Source organism: Lutra lutra, chromosome 16 (assembly GCF_902655055.1).
Source record: "Lutra lutra chromosome 16, mLutLut1.2, whole genome shotgun sequence".
In the NCBI taxonomy this organism is placed as follows: domain Eukaryota; kingdom Metazoa; phylum Chordata; class Mammalia; order Carnivora; family Mustelidae; genus Lutra; species Lutra lutra.
The window spans coordinates 43572654-43597215 of NC_062293.1; the positions used below are offsets into that span (position 1 = coordinate 43572654).

The following is a 24562-nucleotide window of genomic DNA, read 5'->3' on the forward strand; positions in this document are numbered from 1 at the left end:
TTATTTGACAGAGAGAGAGTCACAAGTAGACAGAGAGACAGGCAGAGAGAAAGGAGGAAGCAGGCTCCCCGCTGAGCAGAGAGCCCGATGTGGGGCTCGATCCCAGACCCTGAGATCATGACCTGAGCCGAAGTCAGAGGCTTTAACCCACTAAGCCACCCAGGCGCTCCCCCTCACCCCCCGCCACGAGCTAGCACTTAAGCATGAGGGAGATCAAGGAGAATTGCTCCATGTGCCTCCTACTGCTCATCAGTGTCCTCTTCCAATCCCTCCACCTGCTCTAGCACCATCTTCCCCCCCCTTTTTGCACTTGATCAAATACACATTTCATCTTCAAAATAAAAATTTATTTAATCTGTAACAAGAACATTGAATCTGCACATTTGCGCACAAGTTCACATTTAAAAACAGCAGAGCACATCAGTAATAAAAAAAAATCTATGATACAAGTGGAACATCCCAACCACCAGGAAGATTAAGGAAGGAGATGAGACCACTCTTTATATTCTGCTTCAAATGCCTCAAAAAGGTCCCAGAGATTCCAGGGAGCACCTGCTTTATTTAATAAAATGTGAGCATAAAAGTTTGGACTGGCCTGGGGCAAAGGTAACAGTCAGTGGGAGAGTTTTTTGGACTTGTTTTCTACATGTAGAACAAGTCCTACAAAATAAAGTAGAAAGAAAAAAAAAATAAAAGGCACCTTAAGCTATGCCAGGCAAACCAAAATCCGAAAAAACCACAAAAACCAAACAATTCCCTGTGGGCCTGTTTGCGGAGAATCATTTCAGGGCCAGTTGCCCAGTTTCCAGATTGGGTCATCTGCTTGAATGAAGCCCTGGGTATTAGCTCTGCATGTGTACAGAGGACAAAGCCACCAGTGTCTGTGAGGACCCAGAGGGCAGCACTAGTCATATACCCCCTGAGGCATCTTCAAGCCAGTGAGGGATGATTCCAGTTTAGAAATCCTGTCTTAGGTCTCTGGGGCACTGAGAAAATGATGCTGGTTTTCTTTCATAGCAGGAGCCAGGGCCAGTCACCCTTCACTTCCAGGCTGGGAAAGTACACAAGCACCTTGCATTAGCTCTGCATGGCATCGAGGGACCCCAGAGGCCTGGGACAGGGGTTAGGAGTGTGCAGCTTCCTGCTTTGGTGACAGGCTGTTTCCTAATCTGGGTGTCAGATGAGTTGAGGCAGCAAATATATTTATGCCTAATACATGCCTTGATCTTTTAAGTCTGGGAGGGAAAACAAAGTCCAAGATACCTTCAAGTTGGACTGGTGCTGAAAGAGCTAAAATTTCATCTACCATCAAAAAGCAAAACAAACTGAGACAAAAAGGACACTAGCCATTCACCGTTACAACCATCACTGTAAGACACACCATCACTGACTGAGGAAAGGGCTAATTCCACACAGAGTGTTGAAAGGGAGTGCAGGACACAGATGGAAGTCAGCTCCGGGTCATCCCCCCAGTCCCCTGTGAGTCAGGGCTGACCACGGAGGCCTCGGCCTCGCTCTGTGAGAGGACTCACAGGACAGCCAGGGCCGTGTGCCTGGAGGAAGGGAGGAGCGGCTGTCAAGAGGATGCGTGTTTTAATTATCACAATGTAAACAAAGTATCCACAAATAGTTGTCAAAAAGAGCCAAAGAATGGCTTTATTTAAAAATTTTAAAATGCCCTTAAAAACTGGCCCTCTTTGCATAATGCTTTCGTAAAAGAAAAAAAGAAAACTCCCATAGAAACTTCTCTACCAAACATGCCTAGATCACTTTAAAACTGAAATCCTCAGATGGAACAGATGAAGATTTTTGTGAGTGGCTATGTCTGAGAAACTTCAGGTCTATCCAAAAGTCTCTGTCTGGGGCCCTTGAGCAAGAGGGGACCTCAGAGCCTGGGCTTTCATTCTCAAGGCTGTCCTTGGAGCTCTTTGTAGTTCCCCAGATGAGATAGGGTTGGGATACAGGTACAGAACCAGGAAAATGCTACCTCAAGAGCTTGAAGAAGCTAGGGTGCTAAGAATGATCCCAAACATTAAGACTCTGAAGGGCAACCAAAATGAGGAGAGATGATTATTACTATAATACAGTACTATAGGTCTACTATAGTATATACTACTCCTAAGTGTTTCTAAAATCAAGAAAGGGTTGAAGTCTCTCTCCTTCCTACTCACCAGGTAACCCTCCAGATTACAGCTCAAAAGTTGCATGCTCCTGGGGCTTCTACCCCATGCACCAAAACATTACTTTTTAAAGTATTTTTGCACAGGTGTGCGTGTATCTGTGTATGCACACACACACACACACACACACACACACACACTCTCTCTCTCTCTCTCTCTCTCTCTCTCTCTCTCTCTCTCTCTCCTCCAGGGTAACTGAGAGTCAGACTACGGTGGTTTTCAAAATAAAGAGAGGCACTGAGCAAGAGGTCAAGACTTTTCCTACTCATCTCTGTCAAACCACCGGACCTGCAGTTCTGGGTCTGAGCTTTCCATGAACAGAAAAGGGAAATAGGCCACCTGAGATTATCAAAAAGTCTGAGGACAAGAAAGTCTGAGAAGTCCTTGATGGCTCATCATGTACTTCCCCTGGACATTGCTCAGCTATGCAAATAACACAAGAACCCTCAGTTGTCGGGGGTTTGAGAGGCTGGCAGGAACCCCACAGCATGGGTGAATTACAGACCCTGAATGGAGGATGTTTCTTGAGGCAGGTAAATTAAATGAGAACCAAGAATGTTACTTAAAAGAAGGAAGCGAGAGCAAGACTATTTCCTTTTCCTTTAAAAAAAGTTTTCTTCACAGCATTAGAAGATCTCCCCACAGCTGCTGTTACTTAATGCAGGGATGGTGAGCATGAACCACCGCTGCAGGGGAGGAGAGAGAACAGTGTAATACTGTCCATCCTGCTTATAATTCTCTATGTGAGGGATGTCACCATTTCAAAGGGTTAATGAGGGGACACCGCTCTCTTCACCTCAGTGCAAATCGTTCTCTCCCTGCCCCTGCCACAATTTCCTGTCCTTTCCCTCTTGTATTGGTGGTGGTGGAACTGGCTCAACAAGGCAGGGCTGTTTAGCAGGATGAGCCCTGGAAATTCATAACTCTGTCTTGCAAGCCTCCTCGCACTGTACACACCAACTAACAAAAACACTTGACAACACATTAAACATCCAGGAACCACAAAGCCGTGTGTGTGGAGGATACATTCGAACATTCAAGGAAACTATTTAAAGACAGCACAGGTACGTATAATTACTACATCATAAAGACACTTAGAGCAGGAGGTTTCTGTCCAATCCACCACCTGGCAGCGAAGTGAGACCTGACCAACTTCCACACAGCACCCAGATTCACGGCTCCCCTGGAGCACCTATGAATGGCCTCGGGCCACCTTTTCTCTCCCCTGGAGGTCACCCCACTATCTGCCCCCCACCAAACTCTGGCCTCTGACAATCGCCTTGACAGTCTGGGTATCTGTCTTTCCTCTCAGTGCTGTGATGAGCCAAAAACCAAAGCCCAAGTCTGTACTTGGTCAACCTCTCAGCCACGTGGACATCAACCAAAGCAAACAGGAAGCAAATTTGCAAACCTCTTCAGTTTTGATGAGCTGCAGAAGGTATTTCATTCCAGGCTAAATGCTTTCTGTAAGAAGCCCAAATAGGCTTGTTTATGGCAAGTGCTCCTGTGTTAAGGAGCTGCACAATAGCAACGAAGCAAAAGCATCCTAAATGGAGTCAATAGTGGGTGCCTGCCCTTGGTGGGGGGCCTGCCTGCCCATGAACCTTCAGCCCAATCCATCGGAAGCTTCCGCCCTGGGCAGCGGTATCACTCACATACACTCCCTGGCTGTGGTTCAGCTCCTGGCAAACAACCCGCTCTGGGATTTCAGTCTCAAAGAGAAATCAGCTTTCAGTCAAACTGTGATCTAATGGGAGCCTTTAGGGGTTTCTCTGAGGAGGAAGTTACTAACACATAATTTGGCAGGAGCTGGCGATCAGAAGTCTCCATCTTAACAATTAAAACCACCATCGATATACTCTGCAGATTCCTACCAACACCCATCAGTTTTATTTCTGTGGTGTCTGTTTTCTCCAGTTGCAGCTTTATCCTTCTTAAAAAGATTAAATAAAAAAGATCCTACGACATCAACAACAAAACACTGTAAGAAAGTGACATTATGTACATAAATACTGTGTATAAACTAGAGAAATGACAAATCTTCCAGGAAAAAACAAAAAACAAAACAACCCATGTCAAGTGTTAACAGTGATAACATCGGTAAGAAAACTTCGCGTTCAATGGAGGTTATACATAGGTAATGTAACAATTCAGATATCATCTATGAAATTTTTAAAAAAGGGCAGCACTGGGAGAAACAGCATGAGGGAGAAAAGTAAATTGGAAAAATATATGGCCATTAAACACAGAAGGCCCACAGAATTATTCAAGTAATGGAAGTGTTAAAACCCTACGTACGTATTCATTTTACAAGAACACACTGACTTTCAATTGCTGTTTTTCAAACTTGTCCCCGTTCTGTTTTAGTTGAAAGGATGCTGCAGAGCACATTTCCTGACAGGGAGGGCCAGGGTGACCGCCCATGTGCAGGAAGATACTGACCCGGAAGACACCGGGCAGCAGCCTCTGCAGACTTTGCCTCCTCCTCCTCATATGCTTTCCTCGACACAGATCTCTCAGATTTCATTTGGGGTTCACTTTTAATTTAAAAATCATGTGCTGGGTGGGGGGGACCTATTTGCTTGTTAAGTTTACAAAGCCAGCCATTATCCTGCCTTTCGGTAATGATGGACTCAGGAATCCAGAAGAAGTGGCTTCTGGAAGACCCCCCCCGCCCCTTTGAGGGCAAAGCAGAACCTGCCCGCCTTGGGAACTCTCAGTGGGCCCAAGGCTGAGAGCCCGTGGACTTGCAGCGGCCCTTCAGCTCAGTCCCATGCATCAGGTCTGAAGCCCAAACCATCATCACACAGGCCCAGGGGAGCATTTCCGATTTCCAGCTTCATCCCCACCCTCTCCAGCTACTTCCTTCCTCAAGCAAGTAAGCAAGCATGCTTTTTCTCGGAGGGCAAATGAGGAGCAGGTGGGAGCTGACTGAAAAACAGCAATTTGCCTTTGATAAAGGTGCTCTTTGAAAATGAGTATTTTTTGAGGTTTGAGTTTTCTAAAAATAAAAAAATGCTAAAATGGTCTTGCTGTCTGAATCAATCTCTTTTCCTCTTTCACGCACACGTACACAGAGGGGGGAAAAAAACCAACCCAAACCCTGCATGCGCCAGGAACAGTAAAATGACCAAAATATTATAAAATTAACCCATAAAGTGCATGTTCCTTACATATTACACCTGCCCCTTTTACAAACATTTCTTTCAGAAAGTCACACGTGTAGGCTCAGAATCACATGGTATTATAGAAGGGGTTGGTTGTCCGTTTCTTATCATTTGCTTTTTTAAGTCTCCTAAGGGGGTGAGTTCGGCCGTGCTGCTGACGGGGCGCCACAGCCAGCGCTGGAGCTGGGCCTGCGCGCTGCAGTCCCTGGGGTTGTGGCAAAGGAAGGCCTCCTTCAGAACTAGTCAATTTGGGTCCTGCCCTGGGGAGCAAACACTGCTGACTGTAACCAAATTCTTTGGCATACTGTACGATGGGCTTCTCCACTGGCTTGCTCTGCGCGATACACTCCGTTGTTTTGAGCTGTTCTATAAAATACTTGGTGGGTTCTAGGTTCTGGGGGGCATCTGGGTTTTCTGAGGGCTCCTGGGCCTCCATGGCGTGCATGCCTGTGTCCGTTCTGTTGAAGGGCTGAAGCAGCTTGAGATGAGGGGGATCAGAGGAGAGAGGCTCTCTCTCCGATAAACAGTCTTTACAGAGGTCCAAGTAACCTAACTTGGCGAGGGAAGCTGAATGCCTCATTTGGGATGGTTTGGTGAGCCCTCCCTGGCAAATCGCTCGGGACTCGATTTCTTTAGTGCGCTCCTTCACCACACCGGGGCTATGGCTGAGACCCTTTATGCTGTCACCACTAGAGCTGTGTGGGAGTTGACAGGCTACAGGAAGTGGGTCTGGTTTTTCTTGTAACTCCTCAATATTGTTACCGAGTTGGCTTAGGTCTTCTCTAGTTAACTGGGAGTCCTTGTATGGCACTTCATTGCCACTGGAAAAGGGGCCCTCCTGACTTTCTTCCCAGCTACCCTGCTCTGAAGAGGGCTCGTTGTCTGTGGTACTGCTTTGCTCTGTGAAGCCTTCCAGATGAACTATAGTCTGGGGATGTGCGTGATCCAAGTTGGCAGATGGTACATGGGTTGTGCGACCGACAAAAGGTGCTCCTGTTTCCGGGGCTGTCGACAGGCTGTCGTCCCAGGCTTCAGGGCTGCTCAGGGTGGAGGTCAGGTCAGTGGGACTGTCGTGCTCAGGAGGGGAAGAATGAGGCAGAGGTAGCACGTTGGGGTGCAGAGGAGCCTGGGTGGGGCCCAGAGTCCTGTTCAGATTTTCATCCAGTGCACAGAGGATAGGGACGGAGTCCTCTACTTTTGCTTTCCTCAGTCCCTGCTCCCCACTCTTTATGCTGGTGGCTCTTTCACCCCCTGGCCCAGGATGATTGGGGGATGGAACCGCATGGGGATACTCAATGATTTCCACCTTCTTGGGAAGGGAGAGAGGGGCTGCCTGTGTCTCAGATCCCTGGCACGAAACCACAGTCCTCTGCTCCTTCAGGACTCCTTCCTGCTTTGTTCTAGTGTCTGACCCTGGGCGCTCTTGAAACTGCAGCAGCTCAGGTGCTGGACCAAAGGCTACTTGCTCAGACTGGGGTAGTGAGCCAGCTTCGGACCCACTGCACTTCCCTTTGCCCTTGTTAATCTCTGGTTCCTTGGGGACAAAACAAAGTTCAAGGCTAGCTTCATCACTCTTCCCTTTTGGTGCTAGGTCTGCCACAGAGAAATCATTCTTGGAATTCTTGCGAATGGACAATGAGGCACAACCAGGCGCGGCACCATGGTGCTCTTGCTCCTGTCGCAAGCGCTCTTCAAACTCCAAGGTGGCTCGCCTCACGGACCCAGGGTACCACTTGGCACCTGGGTGCATTCCAGGGCCCCAAAGTTCTTGTTCCTCCTCAGCTGGTTCCTCGTCTTCCAGCTCTGCAGTGGATGAGTGTGTGGTTAGGCAGCCTTCTAGGTCCCACTTCCCTGAGTCTTTGGCTAGTTCAGGCTGGGCTGTGTAGGAACCCTCACTATGCTCCAGATTTCCAGGTTTGTTCTCCAGGGCCTGGGCTCTCTCAAGGGGCAGCTCATGGATGGTATGCTTCTTTGGCGTATGGCATGGGTTAGACAGGATGTCTCCTTTCAGTTGAATCTGTCCGACTCCTTGACTGATGGATTCAATCTCAGTAACGATTTCTTTGACTGAAATTGCATTTTCTGAGTGAGATTGCATGAAGATGTCTGGGCTGACCAGTTCTGAGATTGCCTAGGGAGAAAACAGTGAGATGGTTATGGCAAACCATGGTCTAATAAAAAATGCCAGATGTTTTGTTTACTAATCATCTAATCTGGGAGAACCTTCTGGCTATGAGGACACAAATTGTCAAGTACCTGGGACTGTCCTTTGTCCATCTGTGTTGTCATAAAAGGAAAAAAAAACCAAACAGATTCATCAAAGGAAGACATACAAAATTTGTTACAGCTTGTATCACTGTCTACTAAACTTTTGTTCTGTTTACTCAAAACAGAATTCCAACCCTTGCTCCAAAAATGCATAGCGGATAGTCTTGGAGGTTCCTATAATTCTCTCTCTCTCTTTTTTTTTTTAAAGATTTTATTTATTTATTTGATAGAGAGATCACAAGTAGGCAGAGAGGCAGGCAGAGAGAGAGGGGAGGAAGCAGGCTCCCCATTGAGCAGAGAGCCCAATGCGGGGCTCGATCCCAGGACCCTGGGACCATGACCTGAGCCGAAGGCAGAGACTTTAACCCACTGAGCCACCCAGGCACGCCCTCCCCTTTTTTTTTTTAAATTTAAGATTTTATTTGAGAGAGAGAGAGAGAGAGAGTGCACACAGGAAGATGGGGAAGGGGAGGGGCAGAGGGAGAAGCAGACTTCCCACTGAGCAAGGAGCGGGATGCAGGGCTTGATCTCAGGACTCTGGGATCAGGACCTGAGCAGAACACAGACACCCAACAGAATGAGCACCCAGGTGCCCCAATCTTTACTTTCCTAAGACCATTAGCCTTCAGAATTTGGGCTATACTGGGGTATACTTGGGCTATACTGGGGTAGATGAGATTTTTCTTCTCTGGCCTATCAACTCCCAGTTTGATTCTAACCTAGTTCAAGGGGAAGTTCAAGGGGAAGAGTTCCATTCAAGGACTTAGTGACCACCTTAAATATGCCCAGTGTTAGGGCAAGATGAATGAGGTTATCATCTGATGTCGGATTTGGAGACTCACTGCTCTCTTCTCTCCTCTGTCCTGCCAGCTTTCATCCTTACCCTCCCACTCTTGGCATTCTCTTGGCAGTAGCATTCCAGCATTGAGGGCACTCTGTACCTGATCACACGATTTCCAGATTTCACATGGCTCCTTCTGGGAAAGGTTTACTTGGCTTATGGAGCCACATGCCTAAGCAAACTTAGAAACTGTGACTCTCTGATGTATTAGTGTTCTACCAGTTACAAATTCCTAGATGCGTTCAGGACGAGGCAAAAGAAAATTAGCCAATATAAAACAAAGTCCTATTGTTAAAAAAAAAAAGATAAGAATTTCAAAATCTGAAAATGGCTTTTGGATATTTCTTAAAGTGGCATTTGACAACCATCAATCTACTTTAATATTTTATTCATTATTTACTTATTTAGATTTTATTTATTTATTTTGAGAGACAGTACGAGCAGAGGGGAGGAGCAGAGGGAGAGAGAGAGAAGCAGACTCCCTGTTGAACGGGGACCCCCAGGACCCTGAGATCATAACCTGAGCCTAAGGCAGACACTTAACTGACTGAGCCCCGCAGATGCCCCTACTTTAACATTTTTATAAGCCTTCAAAGTGTAATATTTCCCTAGGAATTGTTCTGATCTTTCTCCTTCAAAAGAAAGTCAGAGCTAATACAAACCGACAAGGTCAGTTACACCTTTAAGAGAAATCTCCTGGGACATTAGGCAGAAGTAAACTAGCCAAGACTGGGAGAGAAGCCCAGTGGGCCTAGTGTGTGCATAGGTTGTGGAGAGAGTGCTCATATGATGAGGGACTTTGCAGAAAAGCTATTTCTGTCAGAGCTATACCCACTGGTCCAAGCATTCTGATTTCCCAGTCAAAATGAAGCAAAGACATAACCTTTGGGGAGAGAAGACGGAAGCAGAGGCAATGACTGCCCTAGGGTAGTTAGAGAGAAAAGGTAAGTCATGGACAAGGTGGTAAATATAACCAGACAAGTAACAGGAAATGCAAAAATGGAGTCACCTACACTGAAATCATTAAGTAAATCTGTCACCATTTACTTCCTAACTACTATATTATACTGATCTAAGATACCATTGTTTTGGTATGTTTTGATGCATCCCGATTTCAGAAATATCAAAATAAGAATAAGAGTGAGTCTTAGAATTGATGATACACAGTTCTTTCCCTGGTCTGAAATGGCTCCTAAGTGCTCATATGCCACAGAGAAGAATCTTCAGTCTGTCTGCCCTCAATCATTTCCCAAAACTATCCCTGAAGTCTTGGATACCACGGATCTGAGATGAGGACCAATCCAGAAACATTATTAATAGCAAGAACTCAGCATGGGTTGCTACCCTGACAACCATTTACACATGTCTAGTCTTTGAATTTTCTAAGACAGAATTTCCCAAACAAATCCCATCTCCTCAGAGAGACAGAGGTCTTACACAGACAGTGTATCACTCCCAGGCACTTCATTATTGGTAAGAACGGATTTGAATCACAGAGGTCCAGTGAGGGGACCTCTCCTTGTACAGGCAGGACATTTGTTTTGGCTAATCTGCCCCCCACCCCCAAATCCCCTCTCAGAAGTGCTTCCAAAGACACCAAAAGCTTGGAAAGATAAATTCTTCAAAATGCAATGGATTTAAAAATTTTTAAACCTTAAGTTTTCAAGGAAAGTCTCAGCCACAGTCTCTCCCATACTGCCTTCCTAAATCTTTAGGAATTCGAAAATAAAATGAACACAGCAGAATCCCAAATACTTCGTCTTCCAAAAGAACTTCATTAGCTAGAGAACCACTATAAAGAGTTTTTACCTTTGACTGTTCCTCATCTATTGAAGATTCTTCAGATGCATGGGGAGTATTACTCAAAGAGCTGCTTCTCTGGTCATCAGCTGTCCCTTCGGAAGGGGCTACTTCCATCACTGACAGTCGACAGCTCTCACTCCTTCCTCCACCCAGTTCTTCCATCCTTGAGTGGGAAAAAGATCGGGACCGGGTTTCTTGGGAAAGCTCTACAAACTTTTCCAGGGCGCTAAAAAAATCAATGCGATCCGTACTGAAATCTGAGACTTCAGCCTGGCAACTGGGTTGGGGGCTCGGTGATTCAGGATCAGGGGACATGGGAAGGTCCTTCAGGCGAGATGTTAATTCTTCCAGAGGCAGTAAGTGCACGTTCACATCTGCTTTCAGGGCATCTGTCTCCAGATCTTCTACTGTTAAGTCTGGGAACTTGTTGGCAATTTCTGGGGCCTGTCCAGGTTGGATTAAGGCTTTGGATGCATGGCAGTTGTCAAGAGGGAATTTTGATTCATTGAGACAACACCCTGATGAGCATCCATTGATGTCATTTAGGTTTAATTCATCTTCAATCTGTCCAGCATGAAATTCCCTAGAAGTAAACTCCAAGCAGATCATTCTTTCTTTGGTACATAGGCCCTTCTGATTTTCATCTTGTGGGACGACGTGTTCCACAAAGACGGGAGGTATGGGTGGGTGATTCTCCATGGTCTTCACCTCGGCAATCTGGTCTGCTGAGGTGGTGATCTCCTTCTTGTTGAGTTCTAGCCCTGGTTTGCAGATGGGTTCATGGTGGTCTGAGAGGTCGCTATCTGAATGAGATCTCCAGAGCTTGTTATGCCGCTGTTTGCTGTGGAGGACATACACATGAAATGCCTTACTCTGAGGTTTGTGAAATCAGTCAACACCCTCCCAAGAAACCGCTCCCAGATAAATTTAAATCTTAACCTGCAAAATGCTTGGTAATACCCAATGCAAAAAGTAGGCAATAAACATTTGTAAAGATGCTCAATTTAACTAAGAGCAAAAAGCAAAAACAAAGCAAACAACAATAAAAACAAATATGGGATCTGATTTTTCTACCTACCAGACTGATAAGAGCTTAAAATGGTTGCTAGCAGCTAGTGTTGATGATGGCATGGTCAAACAAGTCTTCTCATATACAGCTGGTAGGAATGTGAATTGTAGAGATTCTTTTTTTTTTTTTTTTTAAGATTTTATTTATTGGATAGAGAGAGAGAGATAACAAGTAGGCAGAGAGGCCTACAGAGGCCCAACCCACTGCCTTCAGCTCAGGTCATGATCTCAGGATCCTGGGATCGAGTCCCGCATCGGGCTCTCTGTTCAGCAGGGAGCCTGCGTCCTCCTCTCTCTCTCTGCCTGCCTCTGTCTGCTGTGATCTCTCTCTGTCAAATAAATAAATAAAATCTTAAAAAAAAAAGATTTTATTCATTTATTTGAGAGAGAGAGATAGTGAGAAATAGAGCACGAGCAGGGGAGAGAGGAAGAAGCAGGCTCCCCACTGAGCAGGGAGCCCAATGCAAGCCTTGATCCTAGGACCCTGAGATCATGACCTGAGCCGAAGGCAGATGCTTAACCAACTGAGCCACCCAGGTGCCCATGGAGAAAAGTTCTGATGGGATGAGATTTCATTTCAAACCATGTAACAAGGGAGCACATTTCCCAAAGCCCTAGCCAAAAAGAAAAATGTGGCCCTGTGGCTGGTCAGATCAGGTACCCAGGAAACAGGTCCCTAGATGTGGCACTTAGGGGTGTGGTTTCCACGACTCACAAGTTGATGAAGAATCACCTAACTGCAGAGTGTAATGGGAAATAGCCCAAAACAGTTTCCCGCAGGCTCAGGGCCACGCCTGCCTGTGAGTCTCTGCCGAGTCATGCGCCTGCACTAATGTGAACCCCTGTTTGTTCTCAACTCTGCACCTGCTCTCAGCTCCCCCTGTCTGTCTGCTGTTGGGGTGGGGCTCTCTCTGACTCAGGCCCGCACGGCAGAAGGGCACTTTTCCGGGTAGGGAACAGGTCATTCTGTTTATGAAGACAAGCTATAATCAATAGCTGGGAGGAAGGTAGGGTTTTCACCTGTTCCAAGCTGCATGAACTCCAGTCACCCCTAGGAGGAGACAACATATCACACATCCCAAACGAGAGTGACTGTGGGGAGGGGCAAACTGAATAGTTGCATAGGTGGGGCCTGAACCATACCCAGTGATCAACCCAGGCCACATGCTTCCCTTTAAAGTTTCTTTTATAACTAGATACTCTTGGTTCCTGACCTACACGTGGCTGTGTTCTCCAATTTCTAACCCTCGCCTATCATGAGGATGTTCAGACCTGCACCAACTCCTTTCAGCCCCCAAGGCAGGACAATTCCTATGATGCAAAGGACTGGGAAGACATCTCAGGTAGTTGTTCTCACCCTTCTAAAAATGTAAAAGAACAGCTTTTTTTTACCAATCAAGAGGCAAATGGGACTTTTCATGATCCCAAGAACCTTCCAAAATATGATTTTTTAAAAACTGCCTACAAATCACTAATCCATTAGGAGGGAATGAGAACGAAATTATGCTAACAGGTAACAACAGTGTATGTTTCAGAGGAAGTGGCTGCCATTATAGCTCCTTTGCCCAGCAGGGATTTCCTTCTCTTCCTGGGGGAGATAATCATCAGAAAATATTAGGTCAGGGCTCGGAATAAAACTGACACTTACTTGTAAAGGAGAAAGAAAAATCCCAATCTAAAGATAGGTCTGATTCTGTTGCCTCTTTCGTTTTTGCAGCAAGAGCAGCCGGAAGAGGGGTAGGCAGCTAGCTCCTCCATAGAATCAAGACACTCATTACCGTGGCCTTGGACGCACTGCTTCTCCAGGTGCCCCTTCCTGTTCTCCCTCTCCCTCCTCCTAAATCAGAGGTTTTAGTAAACTCTGTCCTAAATTTTGTGTTTATCATCTTCTTTCTTCATAATGTCATCATCGTTTTGTTCTTAAGATGCTGTTTCATTTTGCATGTTGTGAACTTATATAAATAAAATCATACTCTATGTATATATTCGTCTACAACTGCCTTTTGCCTACACTGTTTTAAAGATTCATCAATATGTGCAGCTGTAATTTCAGAGTGTGATGAATATACCACAGTTTATTTACCCATCCTGTTGATGAACAGGTCTGGCTACGATGAACAGCACTGCCAAGGGCATTCTTGCACTTGGTGGATATTCTAGTCTCTAAAAGATGTCATATACAGGAGCGGAGAAGGTGGGTCACAGGGTGCATGTACGCCATCAGTTTCACCCAGTGACACCAACCTGCCTTCCAGTGCGGCTTTTCCCTGCGTCCGTTTAGCCTGATGCTCTGTCAGGGATGGATGTAGGACACTGGATCATATTTATTATTTTAAATTGTTAATGTTTAAATCCAACTGACTCCCTCCCCCTATGTCAGGTAGGCATCAAGTAAACAAGTGGCCAAAAAGAACTTCAGAGTTGGTTTGTGGCCTGGGTGATCCAAAGAAGTCTCAGGTTCTTTCCTCCCTTGAGTGAACTCAGACCTGATATTGGCCTTTTACTTCAAAAATGAACAAGAAAGAAATCTAAATGACACATGATATCCCATTCTCTTGCCTCCAATTTGCTTTCTTTCTCCTTGTTACATGCTTGGTAAGGCACCATCTTGGTCTGAGAAAGTTACATAGAGGAAAATATTGCTAAAAATGGAGTATCAGTTGTATAGTAAAATCAGACTGTTTACGCTACTATGTCTTAGAGGACATTAGACAGCCGGAATAAAGGAGAAGAAAGAAAAAGCAACAATTGAGCATCTTCTACGTGTTGTCCATGGTCCCTAAGTGCTCTCAATTACGATGCGGATTCATTATCAGGTTCCCTCCTGCTGGCTGACCACTGTGCACCAGTGAACCAGACTTGGATGTCTCCACCTGCAAAGCAGGAGAGTGTAACAGACACCTCTGCCTCCTCTGGCCCTAGTGACAGGGGTGTGCAAAGAATCAAAACTGACATCTACGAAGACATGTGGCACGAATTCTCCCTGGCTACCACCCAGTGTTTCTTCTCTGCCCCTTGTACATTGGAACCTAGTATCACAGACACATGGTCCAGCTTGCAAATGCCTGAAATCTGAACTTGTCTAATGGAACAAAAATCTGCCAGATACCTGCATGATCAGAGAACAGAATAACGAACATGGCTGTTGGGAGTTCAATGGAAGGTTTCAACACACACACACACACACACACACACACAAACACACACACACACCCTCTTCCTATCTCACCCCCATCCCCAGCTATAAAAACATAAAAAATAAAATTAGATATGAATAGTATCAGTGGGTTTATGGTAACCTCCTTTTTAGGCCCAAGGGGTTATATTAAATATTAGCCTTCCCTGGGCTCTTAAAGACATACTGAACTATGCAAAAAGTCCCTTGCATTTCAGACAGGTGGTCACTATTTGGCCCATGGCCTCGCATTCTGATTAAGAGACTGTAACCAATTCATAAATCACTTACAGAGGCCTGGTATCACTTTGGTAAACTCCTCTTCTACCAAGACGTCAAGGCCCCAAGCTAATACCCTCAGAGGGCTGCCACCTCAAGTTAAGTACCCAGTGCCACTAGACAACCATGGGGGCTAAAGAGTGCTAGGATCAGGCTCTATCTTTTTGGGAGAACCACCCCATGGTTCCTGGCATACAAGACTGAAGTACCTCCACAGGAAATGGATTTCTTTGCAAACAGAATGAGTGGGATTTTTCTAAGGACTTTCTTCTGGTTACCTAAGCTGTAGAGCTTCCGACAGTTCCAGAAGTCTGGGGCTTTTCTGTTTTTGCTTTTCTGAGCAGGCAGACCCTGAAGTAGTGCTCTAGGGCTGGGCAAGAATCTTCTGGGCCCAGTCCACTTGGCAGCTAGTTTGGCAATAGCCTACAAGTCTGTTTCTTAAAACGAAAACATCGGAGACTGCAGACCCTAATGATTGTATACACAGCAGGCACTCCCACTCTTTCTCCTAACTGGCAGAGACCTGATTTGATTTGGGTATTCACTGTTTCATGGGAGCCCCAGGAGGAGACAGTCTGGAGGGAGGAATGTAAAGGCAGGCCACTTACTCCCCTAGCTTTCTCCCCACAGGGTCACTTCAGGCTGACTGCGTTCCTTGACTGAAGGTTATTTCTCCTCTCTGACGGGGCCTCTTTCTCCAGGAATCTCCTTCCAGGCTCTACGAGCTGGCTCCCTCTGGACCTCGCAGCTATTAGCGAACAGCTCTTGCTGATACAAGTTCCTTGATTCTACTACAATCCCACATCTTTGTAAAGCCCTCCTCAAATCATCCTAATCCAAGTATGCTGTTTCTTGCTGAGATCCCGATCAATGGAGGTATTCTATTATTTGCACCTGAAAGCAGCCTAAGCAATACCCCTAGCACTAGATTCTAGTTGTTAACATCCAGGAAACATCACAGTACAGGAAATTCCAGGACCACTTCCCATTCTAGTTTCTAATGGAGTTAGTGTGCCTGTGGGTGGTGGAAGGCAGTGGTTGGAGGAAGGAGGAGGGAATAGGTGGCACATGCATGTGTGTGTTTCTGGGTGACCCTGGAGAAAGAAGATGATGAGAACCACATTAGAATAACCCTTACCAGTATACAGTGTTCACTGTTTTTTTTTTACAATCCTGAAGATCAAGAGGTATATGCAGGTTCCTCTGACTGAGCCAGCCAGGTGCCCTTGTAGTATACATTTATTTATACACATTTTTATTTAAAATAACCCTGTGACATAGAGTTCTTTAAAATTTTTTTTTAAAATTTAAATTCAATTTAGTTAACATACACTGTATTACTAGTTTCAGTGTGACCTAGGGCTCTTGATTTTCAAATTACAAATGGGGTCAGGTAAGGATCAGAACTGTGAAGTAACTCCTCAAAGTTGCAGCAAGAGGAAGAACCAGAGATGGAAACCAGATCTATTGACTCCAATTCTGTGGTTTTTCTCATTCCCCAGGGCTTGCTCCTCCCTCCATGAATCAAGCCCAGGAAGGCAGGATAGAACCAAAAGGGAAAGGAAGAGGCAGTGTGATTTGTGGGTTATGCTGCCCTTCTTATCCTCATCTACGATTTTTCTGAAGTTCCTTTAACATCTAAGAAAAACCACATACTCTAAAAAAACCCAACCCAACAGCTTGCAGTAGCCTGAGATTCCAGAATAAATACTGAAATTGGCAGGACACATAGTATCCTTGCTCTCAATGGGTCACGTGAGGATACTGCCTAACATCCGTCATGTGTGTGCCTGGAAACATACAATATTTATGTCTCATCCGACCCTCAGATGCCTCTTTCTAGTGCCAAAAAGAACTGCAGTGTCCTACCTTCTGATCTAATCTAAAAATGTCATCAAAATCTGGCCCCAAAGACCTCTAAATTCTTTTTAAGTGCAGGAGACTTGAGTGAGTATCCTCCCTGCCTCCTAAAAGAATGGCTCAGATGAAATCATGCCAAGTACTGAGTAAACGGGAGGGTTTTTTTTTTTTTTTTAGTGGAAACCATAATGCTATGCTGTGGCCACATTTTCCCCAGACTTCGGGGGTGGGAGGGTGGTCCCTCTGCCTGGATAGGCTGGAAGGCTATTTAACATTTTGTTCGGGGGAAACACAGCCCAGATTCAAGAGTCAAGACCAAGTCATAAGACTCACTGGAGTCAAACTCTGGCACCAGCCCCAACTGCTTCTAGGCAGCCGTGCCTTCATCTGAACAAAACCACCTAGAACATGCACACATGAAAAAAATCAAAGCAAAATCTAGACTCCACAGAACTTCAGCACCTGGTATCTCAGGAAACTGACCCTTAAACCCAGTTTAATATGCAAATCTCTTTCCTTGAGAGCAGTTGAAAGTGGCTTTCACCACCACCAAGGTAAAATAATAAACAATTAATTACTCATTTTATAACCAATTACCAAGGTTATATTATATTATATTATATTATATTATATTATGCTGAAATGAGTAGTTCTTATTGATACAGAAAGATGTTCAAGATCTAGCATTGGGTAGACAGAGAAAGACAAATACTGAATGGTATCACTTATATGTGTAACTAAAAAAGCCATACTCAGAGACATAGAGAATAAAGTGGTGATTACTAGGGGGTAGAGGATGGGGGAAATGGGGAGACGTTGGTCAAAGGGTATAAACTTCTAGTTATAAGATTAGTAAGTTCTGGGATCTAATGGAAGATGGAGATTATAGTTCATAATACTATATCATGTACTTGAATGTTGCTAAGAGAGATCCTAAATATTTTCATCATGAAAAAAGAAACAGCATGTGAAGGAATGGAAGCATTAGTTAATGCTGCGGTGATAATCGTCTGTGATACATAAATGCATCAAATCAACACACTGGACACTATCAATTTACACAATGTTATATGACAATTCTATCTCAGTAAAGCTGGGTGGGGGCGGGGGGAAGGATGGTTAAGTGAGGGCTAACTGCAGTGTAACTGTTCAATATACATTGCTATAGTTAAAAAAAAAATGGAAGACCAGTTACTGGGTGAAGAGGGGGGCTGAAGAATAGCTTTTGTGAGAAAATAACCATCAATATATATGGTAAGAGTCAGATCTGGAGAAAAATGAAAGATAATGTCGAATACTGTCTGTGGGTACTGAATTTATAAATGATTTTTCTTTCTGTGTTTTCTGCATTTCTGTAAAGCATATATATATATATATGCATGTGTGTGTGTGTGTGTGTGTGTGTGTGTGTGTGTATACACACATATATAACCAGATTAAAAGATTTTTAAAAGAAGAAGAAGAGAGTTATTTTCGGGAAGTGCCTTCATAGCCCAAATTTGATTTTTCACATGACAAAAATTTTGGAGAAGGCTCACTGAAACCAAGCACTGATAAAAAATAATGACTAAAACAGCACCCAGTACTTAAAAAAAATTTTTTTTTCTTTTAAAGAATGGGCTGAAAAAATTTCTAAGAACTTCATCTATGCTTAGCATTACTTTGGGAGCAGTAAGTATCCGTTTTGATAAGGCAGCAGTGTCTGGCTTTAGAAGATGTTGGGAAATGTTTCTGATAATCAGCACCTACTTGAGAATTAAAGTAAGAAAACAGTATTTCCACCTTTTAGTTTAAATGTCTTTAGTTTAAATGCTTGCTCTTCCATACTATTCTTAAATGCCTGCACTTATTTTTGAAAAAACTGGACTGACAGAGGTTTCAACTTTCAAAATGTATCACACATCCAAATTAGGCTGAGAGCTAGCTGCAGGGAAGGACATTTTATCTTGCCCCAGGGAGCATAACGCAGAGAAAATCTGAGAAAGTCACTGAAGGGACTCACCTTGCCAGCAAGATCCCCTGGTACTCTTCCAGTTGTCTCATGAAGCTGGGGTTGGGCTTGGTCACTGTCCGCCTTTCCTTCACGTAGTCATAGGCCCGGTCCAGATTCCAGCCATATTCCTTCATTGCATAGGCAATCACAGTGGAGGCTGAGCGACTCACCCCCATTTTGCAGTGCACAAGGCATTTAGATCCATGTTTCCTACATTGGGGGATTGAGGTAAGGAGGAAAAAGCACAAGAGTGAGTACATTTTAAAAGTTAGGTTCTAAATGTTCCCAGGTCTCCTCTCGCCCTTCCATTTTCTTTCAAACCATCCCACCTTAATGTATTTGTATATATCTATCGTCAAATGTGCAGGGAGGGTAGGCAACCCTGGTGTACTCAAACAATATGCAGTGTTGGTATTAACCCTTTTAAATTCATTCAGCAAACATTTACCAGACAACCACTGTATGTAAGACAATGTGCAAAGTACTGGGAGGCAAAGAAAAGTAAATCTTCACTAAATGGTAGGGTTCAGGGGGAGAAAGAGATAATTAGAATGTAAAATGGTAACTGCAGTGAGTGTGAAGGGGAGAATTTTCAGGTTAGAGACGGGACCCCATTTTGCGTGTCTGGAGGCTAGTGCCCTTACAGTTGCAGGGGCATGTTTTAAGGCTGGCACACTCTTGAGTTACAAGTGTGACGGTGATTCATCTGCTTTATCCAAATGTTCTGAGTTGCTTCCAGTTCAAGTTCCAGTAAGGGTTCTGTCCCTGGAGGAGAGTACAAACCAAATGAAACTAACCCTCCTCTTTACTCAGATGTAGCCCTTGCTATCACTTTTCACAACACCACCACCGTGTTCTGTCTAGGGACTGGCTAGACAATCCGTGGAGTTGGATGGGACCATGTGATGCACCACGTGGCTTTCTCAGTGAGGAGGATGGAATGAATCACTACCTGTTGTTGTTTTAATGGGGCAGAAGAAAGAGAAAGCAAAGTTACCATAAAGTGACTGTAAAAAAACAAACAAAACCGTGTGGTCTCAAGATGCCAGAGCTCCTTACTTTGGATATGAACATTACTCAGTCCTGCTATGCTAATTCTGCTAATAACACAGTGTCTGGCACAAAGTAAGCCTTCAAATATTTACTAAATATATGAATAAACTTATGGATCTGCTGTTAGGTCTGTCGGCTGGAAGCAGAAATATTTCAAAATCTGGAAAAAAGAATGGTTACTAGTGTATCTGGGCTAAAAATCCTTCCCATGTGGCTATTCTGATAAATAAAAAAAAATGTACATCAGCCTAATAGGGAAAAACTACTCATTCACTCACTCACTGTATTACAGTACACAAGCTTCCTTCCAGAGGCTTATAACACTTCTGCTGGAGACAGACACACACGAAAGAGTTAAGTACAATGCAAGGAAGGCATGAGGTTATGTGCCAAAATGATAGGAATGAGGTTATGTGCCAGATAAGTGATAGGAATTCAGAGAATGATCTGCAATAACCAAAATAGTCTCAGAAGGAAGGTAAGATTAACTTCCTACCCATAATTTAGATGCGAAATTCTGGAGTCTTTAGGTTGGTGCAGGTTGTGTCTCTGTGTGCTTAGCTGATCACAAATGACTAGGACATTTTCGTTTTGTTTATGGCACCACAGGGTTTTCATTTAGACTACAGGGCAGAATGCCTCAGATATAAGTTCAGACATGTGCTCTATATTTCCCCATCAAGCTCTGACTTCAAATTTCAGGTCTATACCTGCAGGCATGGAAGGTGCTCAAAGTTGGACAATTTTAAGAAACATACAGTTATGAAATCCACCCCCATAAAAGCATTTCTTCATTTTGAATGGGGCTTTCTCAGTGGATGGCTTCTAACTCACATATTGAAGGATCTGAAGTCAGTTCGGAAAATCCAATTTCGTCTTCAGTTTCAGCCACGCACCCCCCAACCCCTCTGGCCCTTTCCCATGCTAGGTTGTCTAGATTAAGCCTGGTATTCCTTCAGGAATCCTAAACCCATCCATCTGTAGGTTGAGTCTGGAATTCAGGGCCCTGATCGGGAGGAAACACATGAGGTGCCTGGGGTGCCATTTAAGGAGGTGCTCCCTCTCAGACGCTGACCTACACTCGCATGAGCCCAAGCAAGAGCCCGACTGCCCGCTCATGTGTACCCCGCATGCCTCACATATCTCACCTCAGGGCTGAAACTGGCCTTTCTTTTCACTGGGACTGGGGCCTCACCTGAACTCTAGCCTCTTTGGATGTGATCCTCACCACTTGCTCAGTCTTTTCCAGTCTCCCTTCCTTAAGGAACTAGACTATTCCTAAATATCGGATGGACACGGAAGTAAGACACGATCTTAGGTTTAAGTCCTATCTTCACCACTTGTTCCCTAACTTCTCTGAACCTCACCTCTATAGTCTGTCCCCATCTGTACAAAAGGATGACGGTATATGTCTCTCTGGGTTCTGGAAAATATTACATGAGAGGATAAAGTGTAAAGTACCTGGCACATAGTAAGCATGCCATGAGTGGTATTACTGAGAACTATTTAGTAATAGGCTTCAAGAATATAAAACACTCTTCCAGGTGCTAGCTAGGGACTGAGAGTATGGGCTCAAAGCTAGTGTAGGAGGATTCAGGGTAACTAAGAGGAAGAACTTCTTGACTATGGAGGTTCTGCAGAAAGACATGGAATCACCGCTGTAGGAGGACTTTAAAAATGAGAAGTGCTTCTCATCTGTCAGGGATGATTTGAACGTGGTCCCATCAAAGGGGCAGCGTGGCCAACATGCTCATTTATGGTTCCTTCTATTGAAGGAATATATAGGATTGGCAAGGAAATCCCCAGGGACTTAAAAAAAAAACAACCAGCGTTGACATACTAATACTAATTAACATTAAACATTAAATTAATACTATTAGTTTCACTAAAAGGACCAATTAATTTAAAGATGACATGAACAGGAGGGCCAGAGGAAAATTTCACTGTTTAGTGTCCCATAAGGGTAAAGGAGAAGAATGAAAAAGGAGTTCCAAGGCTAAGTTTCCCTTTTAGTCTTCAGAAAGGACGACTCAGTATCCCACCCACCTGGAGTCATCTCTGTTCTCTAGCTTTCCCACATCCCCTTTGGCAACTCAGCCCTTCCTTCAGAACGTCTTCCTTCTCTCACTCCTACTGCATTTGCAGCATCTTCCATTTGCCCTCCCTCACCTCAGGCTCAGTGCGAACAGTCAATAGATTATCTTCGTCCAGGGGATTCATCTACTTACAGGGAGTATGGAATCACCGGTCAAATTCTCCCCAGGATTAAGGAACCTCAGTCTCCTTTTTTTGTTTAATTCCTTCTCCCAGAGTACAGACAGTAAGCTGTCTACAGCTCGCAGGACCCAGCCGTGTGTGGTGGGGGGGGGGGGGACATGGGTCAGAGCATGTATGTGGGACCATTACTCACTTTGCTTTAGAGATGAATTTGTAGGTATCATTCCAGTAAGCCAGGAGATCTGTTGCTTCTTCATCATATACTCGGATGTTATGATACTCAAAGACTCCTGGGAAGAAGTTATCTATCTCTCGAGTGACATTCAAGATATACCGCACCCTGCAAGGGGACCAAGGGAGAATGTGTGCTTTACTACTCAGGCTAAATCCAATGCCAGCACTGTTCTTACTTATAGTTTACTCCTTAGGTTGAAATTAAATACTAAAATATTGAAGAAAGCTAAAAAATAAAGAGGCTATACACTAATTTGGTACGGAAACCATATAATAACAGAATCCAGGACATACCTGGGCACCAACAAATTACTGGGAGAAAAGCTGTCTACCAAGTTCAATATCTAAATTCCATTCTCAGTTATGTTACACAGTCTCATCTTTGATAGTCTTTTGAAAATATGCCTTGTATTTTACTTCAAAGAATCAACCTAAGGTCCATGATCTGACCATTTCTCTTTAGTCAATAAAATTACCAGAAACTTAATTTATTCTTTGGAAGTCATTTGTGTTAAATCAGACTATTAACGTCTACCTCAAAAGAAACAAAAAACAACAAAAGAGGGAAGGGGAATATTCCCTCCTCTTTCTAAATGCTAGATTTTGCTCTGTTACTCTCTGTAAACTATAAGAAAGGCAAAGGAGACAAGGGCTGGGAGGGTCAGAGTTAAGTTGGACCTAAAACTCTCGTAACTCTCTCGGCTGCAGTTTTGGCTGTCACAGCAGATGTGTCTGAGAGTTCTCACATAACCCAGAGGCTTATAGAGAAGGCTTTCTATATCACAAATATCTTCTGCTGTCTCTCTCACTGTACAATTTCAGTAAATGCTTAGGCTTAATTTGCCAAATGGTTATCTTTTCTCAGTGCTGTGTGGACTTGGACGTCACTGGAGTTTACTCCAACAACACAACACAGACTCACTTATTTTGCTCTGCAGAAGCTGCTTCCTTTGTGGAACTACACATAGGGATCTTACAAACCCAGTCTCTGAAGTCAGAGAAATGACTACAGAAAGGGAGAGTCAGAGTTGATCCATCTTGTGGTTAAGGTCAAGAGACCAAAATTTTTCTGAAACATGATTTGAATGTTTTAACTTTGCATCAAAGTCCATTACTAGAAAGGATTTTTTTTTCTTTTTAATTTAAAAAGCAAGCACATGCAATTGTGGAAAACAGTACATGGAGTAACTCTATGACCCAGAATATTCCTCTCCTAGGTATAAACCCAAGAGAAATGAAAAATAAATTTACCCCCAAATTTGTACATGAATGGTCACAGCAGTAATCATAATAGCTAGAAAGTGGAAACAAATCAAATGTCCACCAACTGATGAATGAATAAATAAAAAGTGTTATTTCCAAACAAAATAACATTATCTGGCAATTTAAAAAAAAAAGGAATGAAGTAATAACACATGCTACAACACTGATAAACCTTGAAAATATAAAGTAAAAGAAACTCTTCTTAAAAGTGCACATATTATATGATTCCATTTAAATGAAATGTCCGGAATAGGAAAATCTGTAGATACAGGAAGCAGATTAGTAGTTTCTAGAAGCTGTCGCAGAAGGGAAATGGGGGTGACTCTGAAAGGGTATAGAATTTTCTTTTTGGCTGAAAAAATGTTCTAATTAATTATTGCATAATTCTCTAAAAATAATAAATATCATTAAAGTGTACATTTGAAGTGGGTGAACTATATGTGAATTATATCTCAATGAAACTGTCAAAAGGAAAGCACACTTCTCTTAATTAAAATAAAAATGAATAACTTCCCACCTCTAATCCCATACTTCACTAATGAATTATGATAGAACAAGGCTTCCCAATCCTATTCATTACATAACCCCAAGGCAGTCACTACCAATTGAAATTAGCACTCCTTTGAATGGATAAAGAAGATATGGTCCATATATACAATGGAGTATCATGCCTCCATCAGAAAGGATGAATACCCAACTTTTGTATCAACATGGATGGGACTGGAGGAGATTATACCAAGTGAAATAAGTCAAGCAGAGAGAGTCAATTATCATAGGGTTTCTCTTATTTGTGGAACATAAGGAATGACACGGAGGACATTGGAAGAAGGAGGAGAAGTGAGTTGGGGGAAATCAGATGGGGAGACGAACCAGGAGAGACTGTGGGCTCTGAGAAACAAACTGAGGGTTTTGGAGGGGAGAGGGGTTAGGGGATGGGTGAGCCTGGTGGTGGGCATTAAGGAGGGCACATATTGCATGGGGCTTTGGGGGTGGTGCATAAACAATGAATCTTGGAACACTGAAAAAATAAAATAAAATTAAAAAAAATTAGCACGCCTCGAAACTTCTTTGACATCTCTATATGGAGTGGCACTTTACTTGGGGTTCTGGTTAGTAGACTGGGTGAAAATGGCCTTATTGCCAAAATTAGACCTGAAAATC

The 24562-nt window shown here is 43.8% G+C and overlaps 1 protein-coding gene across 6 annotated transcripts in view; it reads right to left on the minus strand.

The window, feature by feature from the left end:
* Positions 1 to 332: 332 nt before the first annotated feature.
* The window catches only part of SSH2 (slingshot protein phosphatase 2), a 252552-nt gene continuing 228322 nt past the window's right edge, over positions 333 to 24562 (minus strand). For all 6 annotated transcript variants that reach the window (XM_047708143.1, XM_047708142.1, XM_047708140.1 and 3 more), the window contains 4 exons: positions 22098 to 22244; positions 18644 to 18844; positions 10266 to 11100; positions 333 to 7478 (listed from right to left, as the gene is read on the minus strand). In XM_047708143.1, coding sequence (XP_047564099.1) covers positions 5415 to 7478; positions 10266 to 11100; positions 18644 to 18844; positions 22098 to 22244 — 3247 coding nt within the window. In that variant the 3' untranslated portion in view covers positions 333 to 5414. The remainder of the gene's footprint in view (positions 7479 to 10265; positions 11101 to 18643; positions 18845 to 22097; positions 22245 to 24562) is intronic.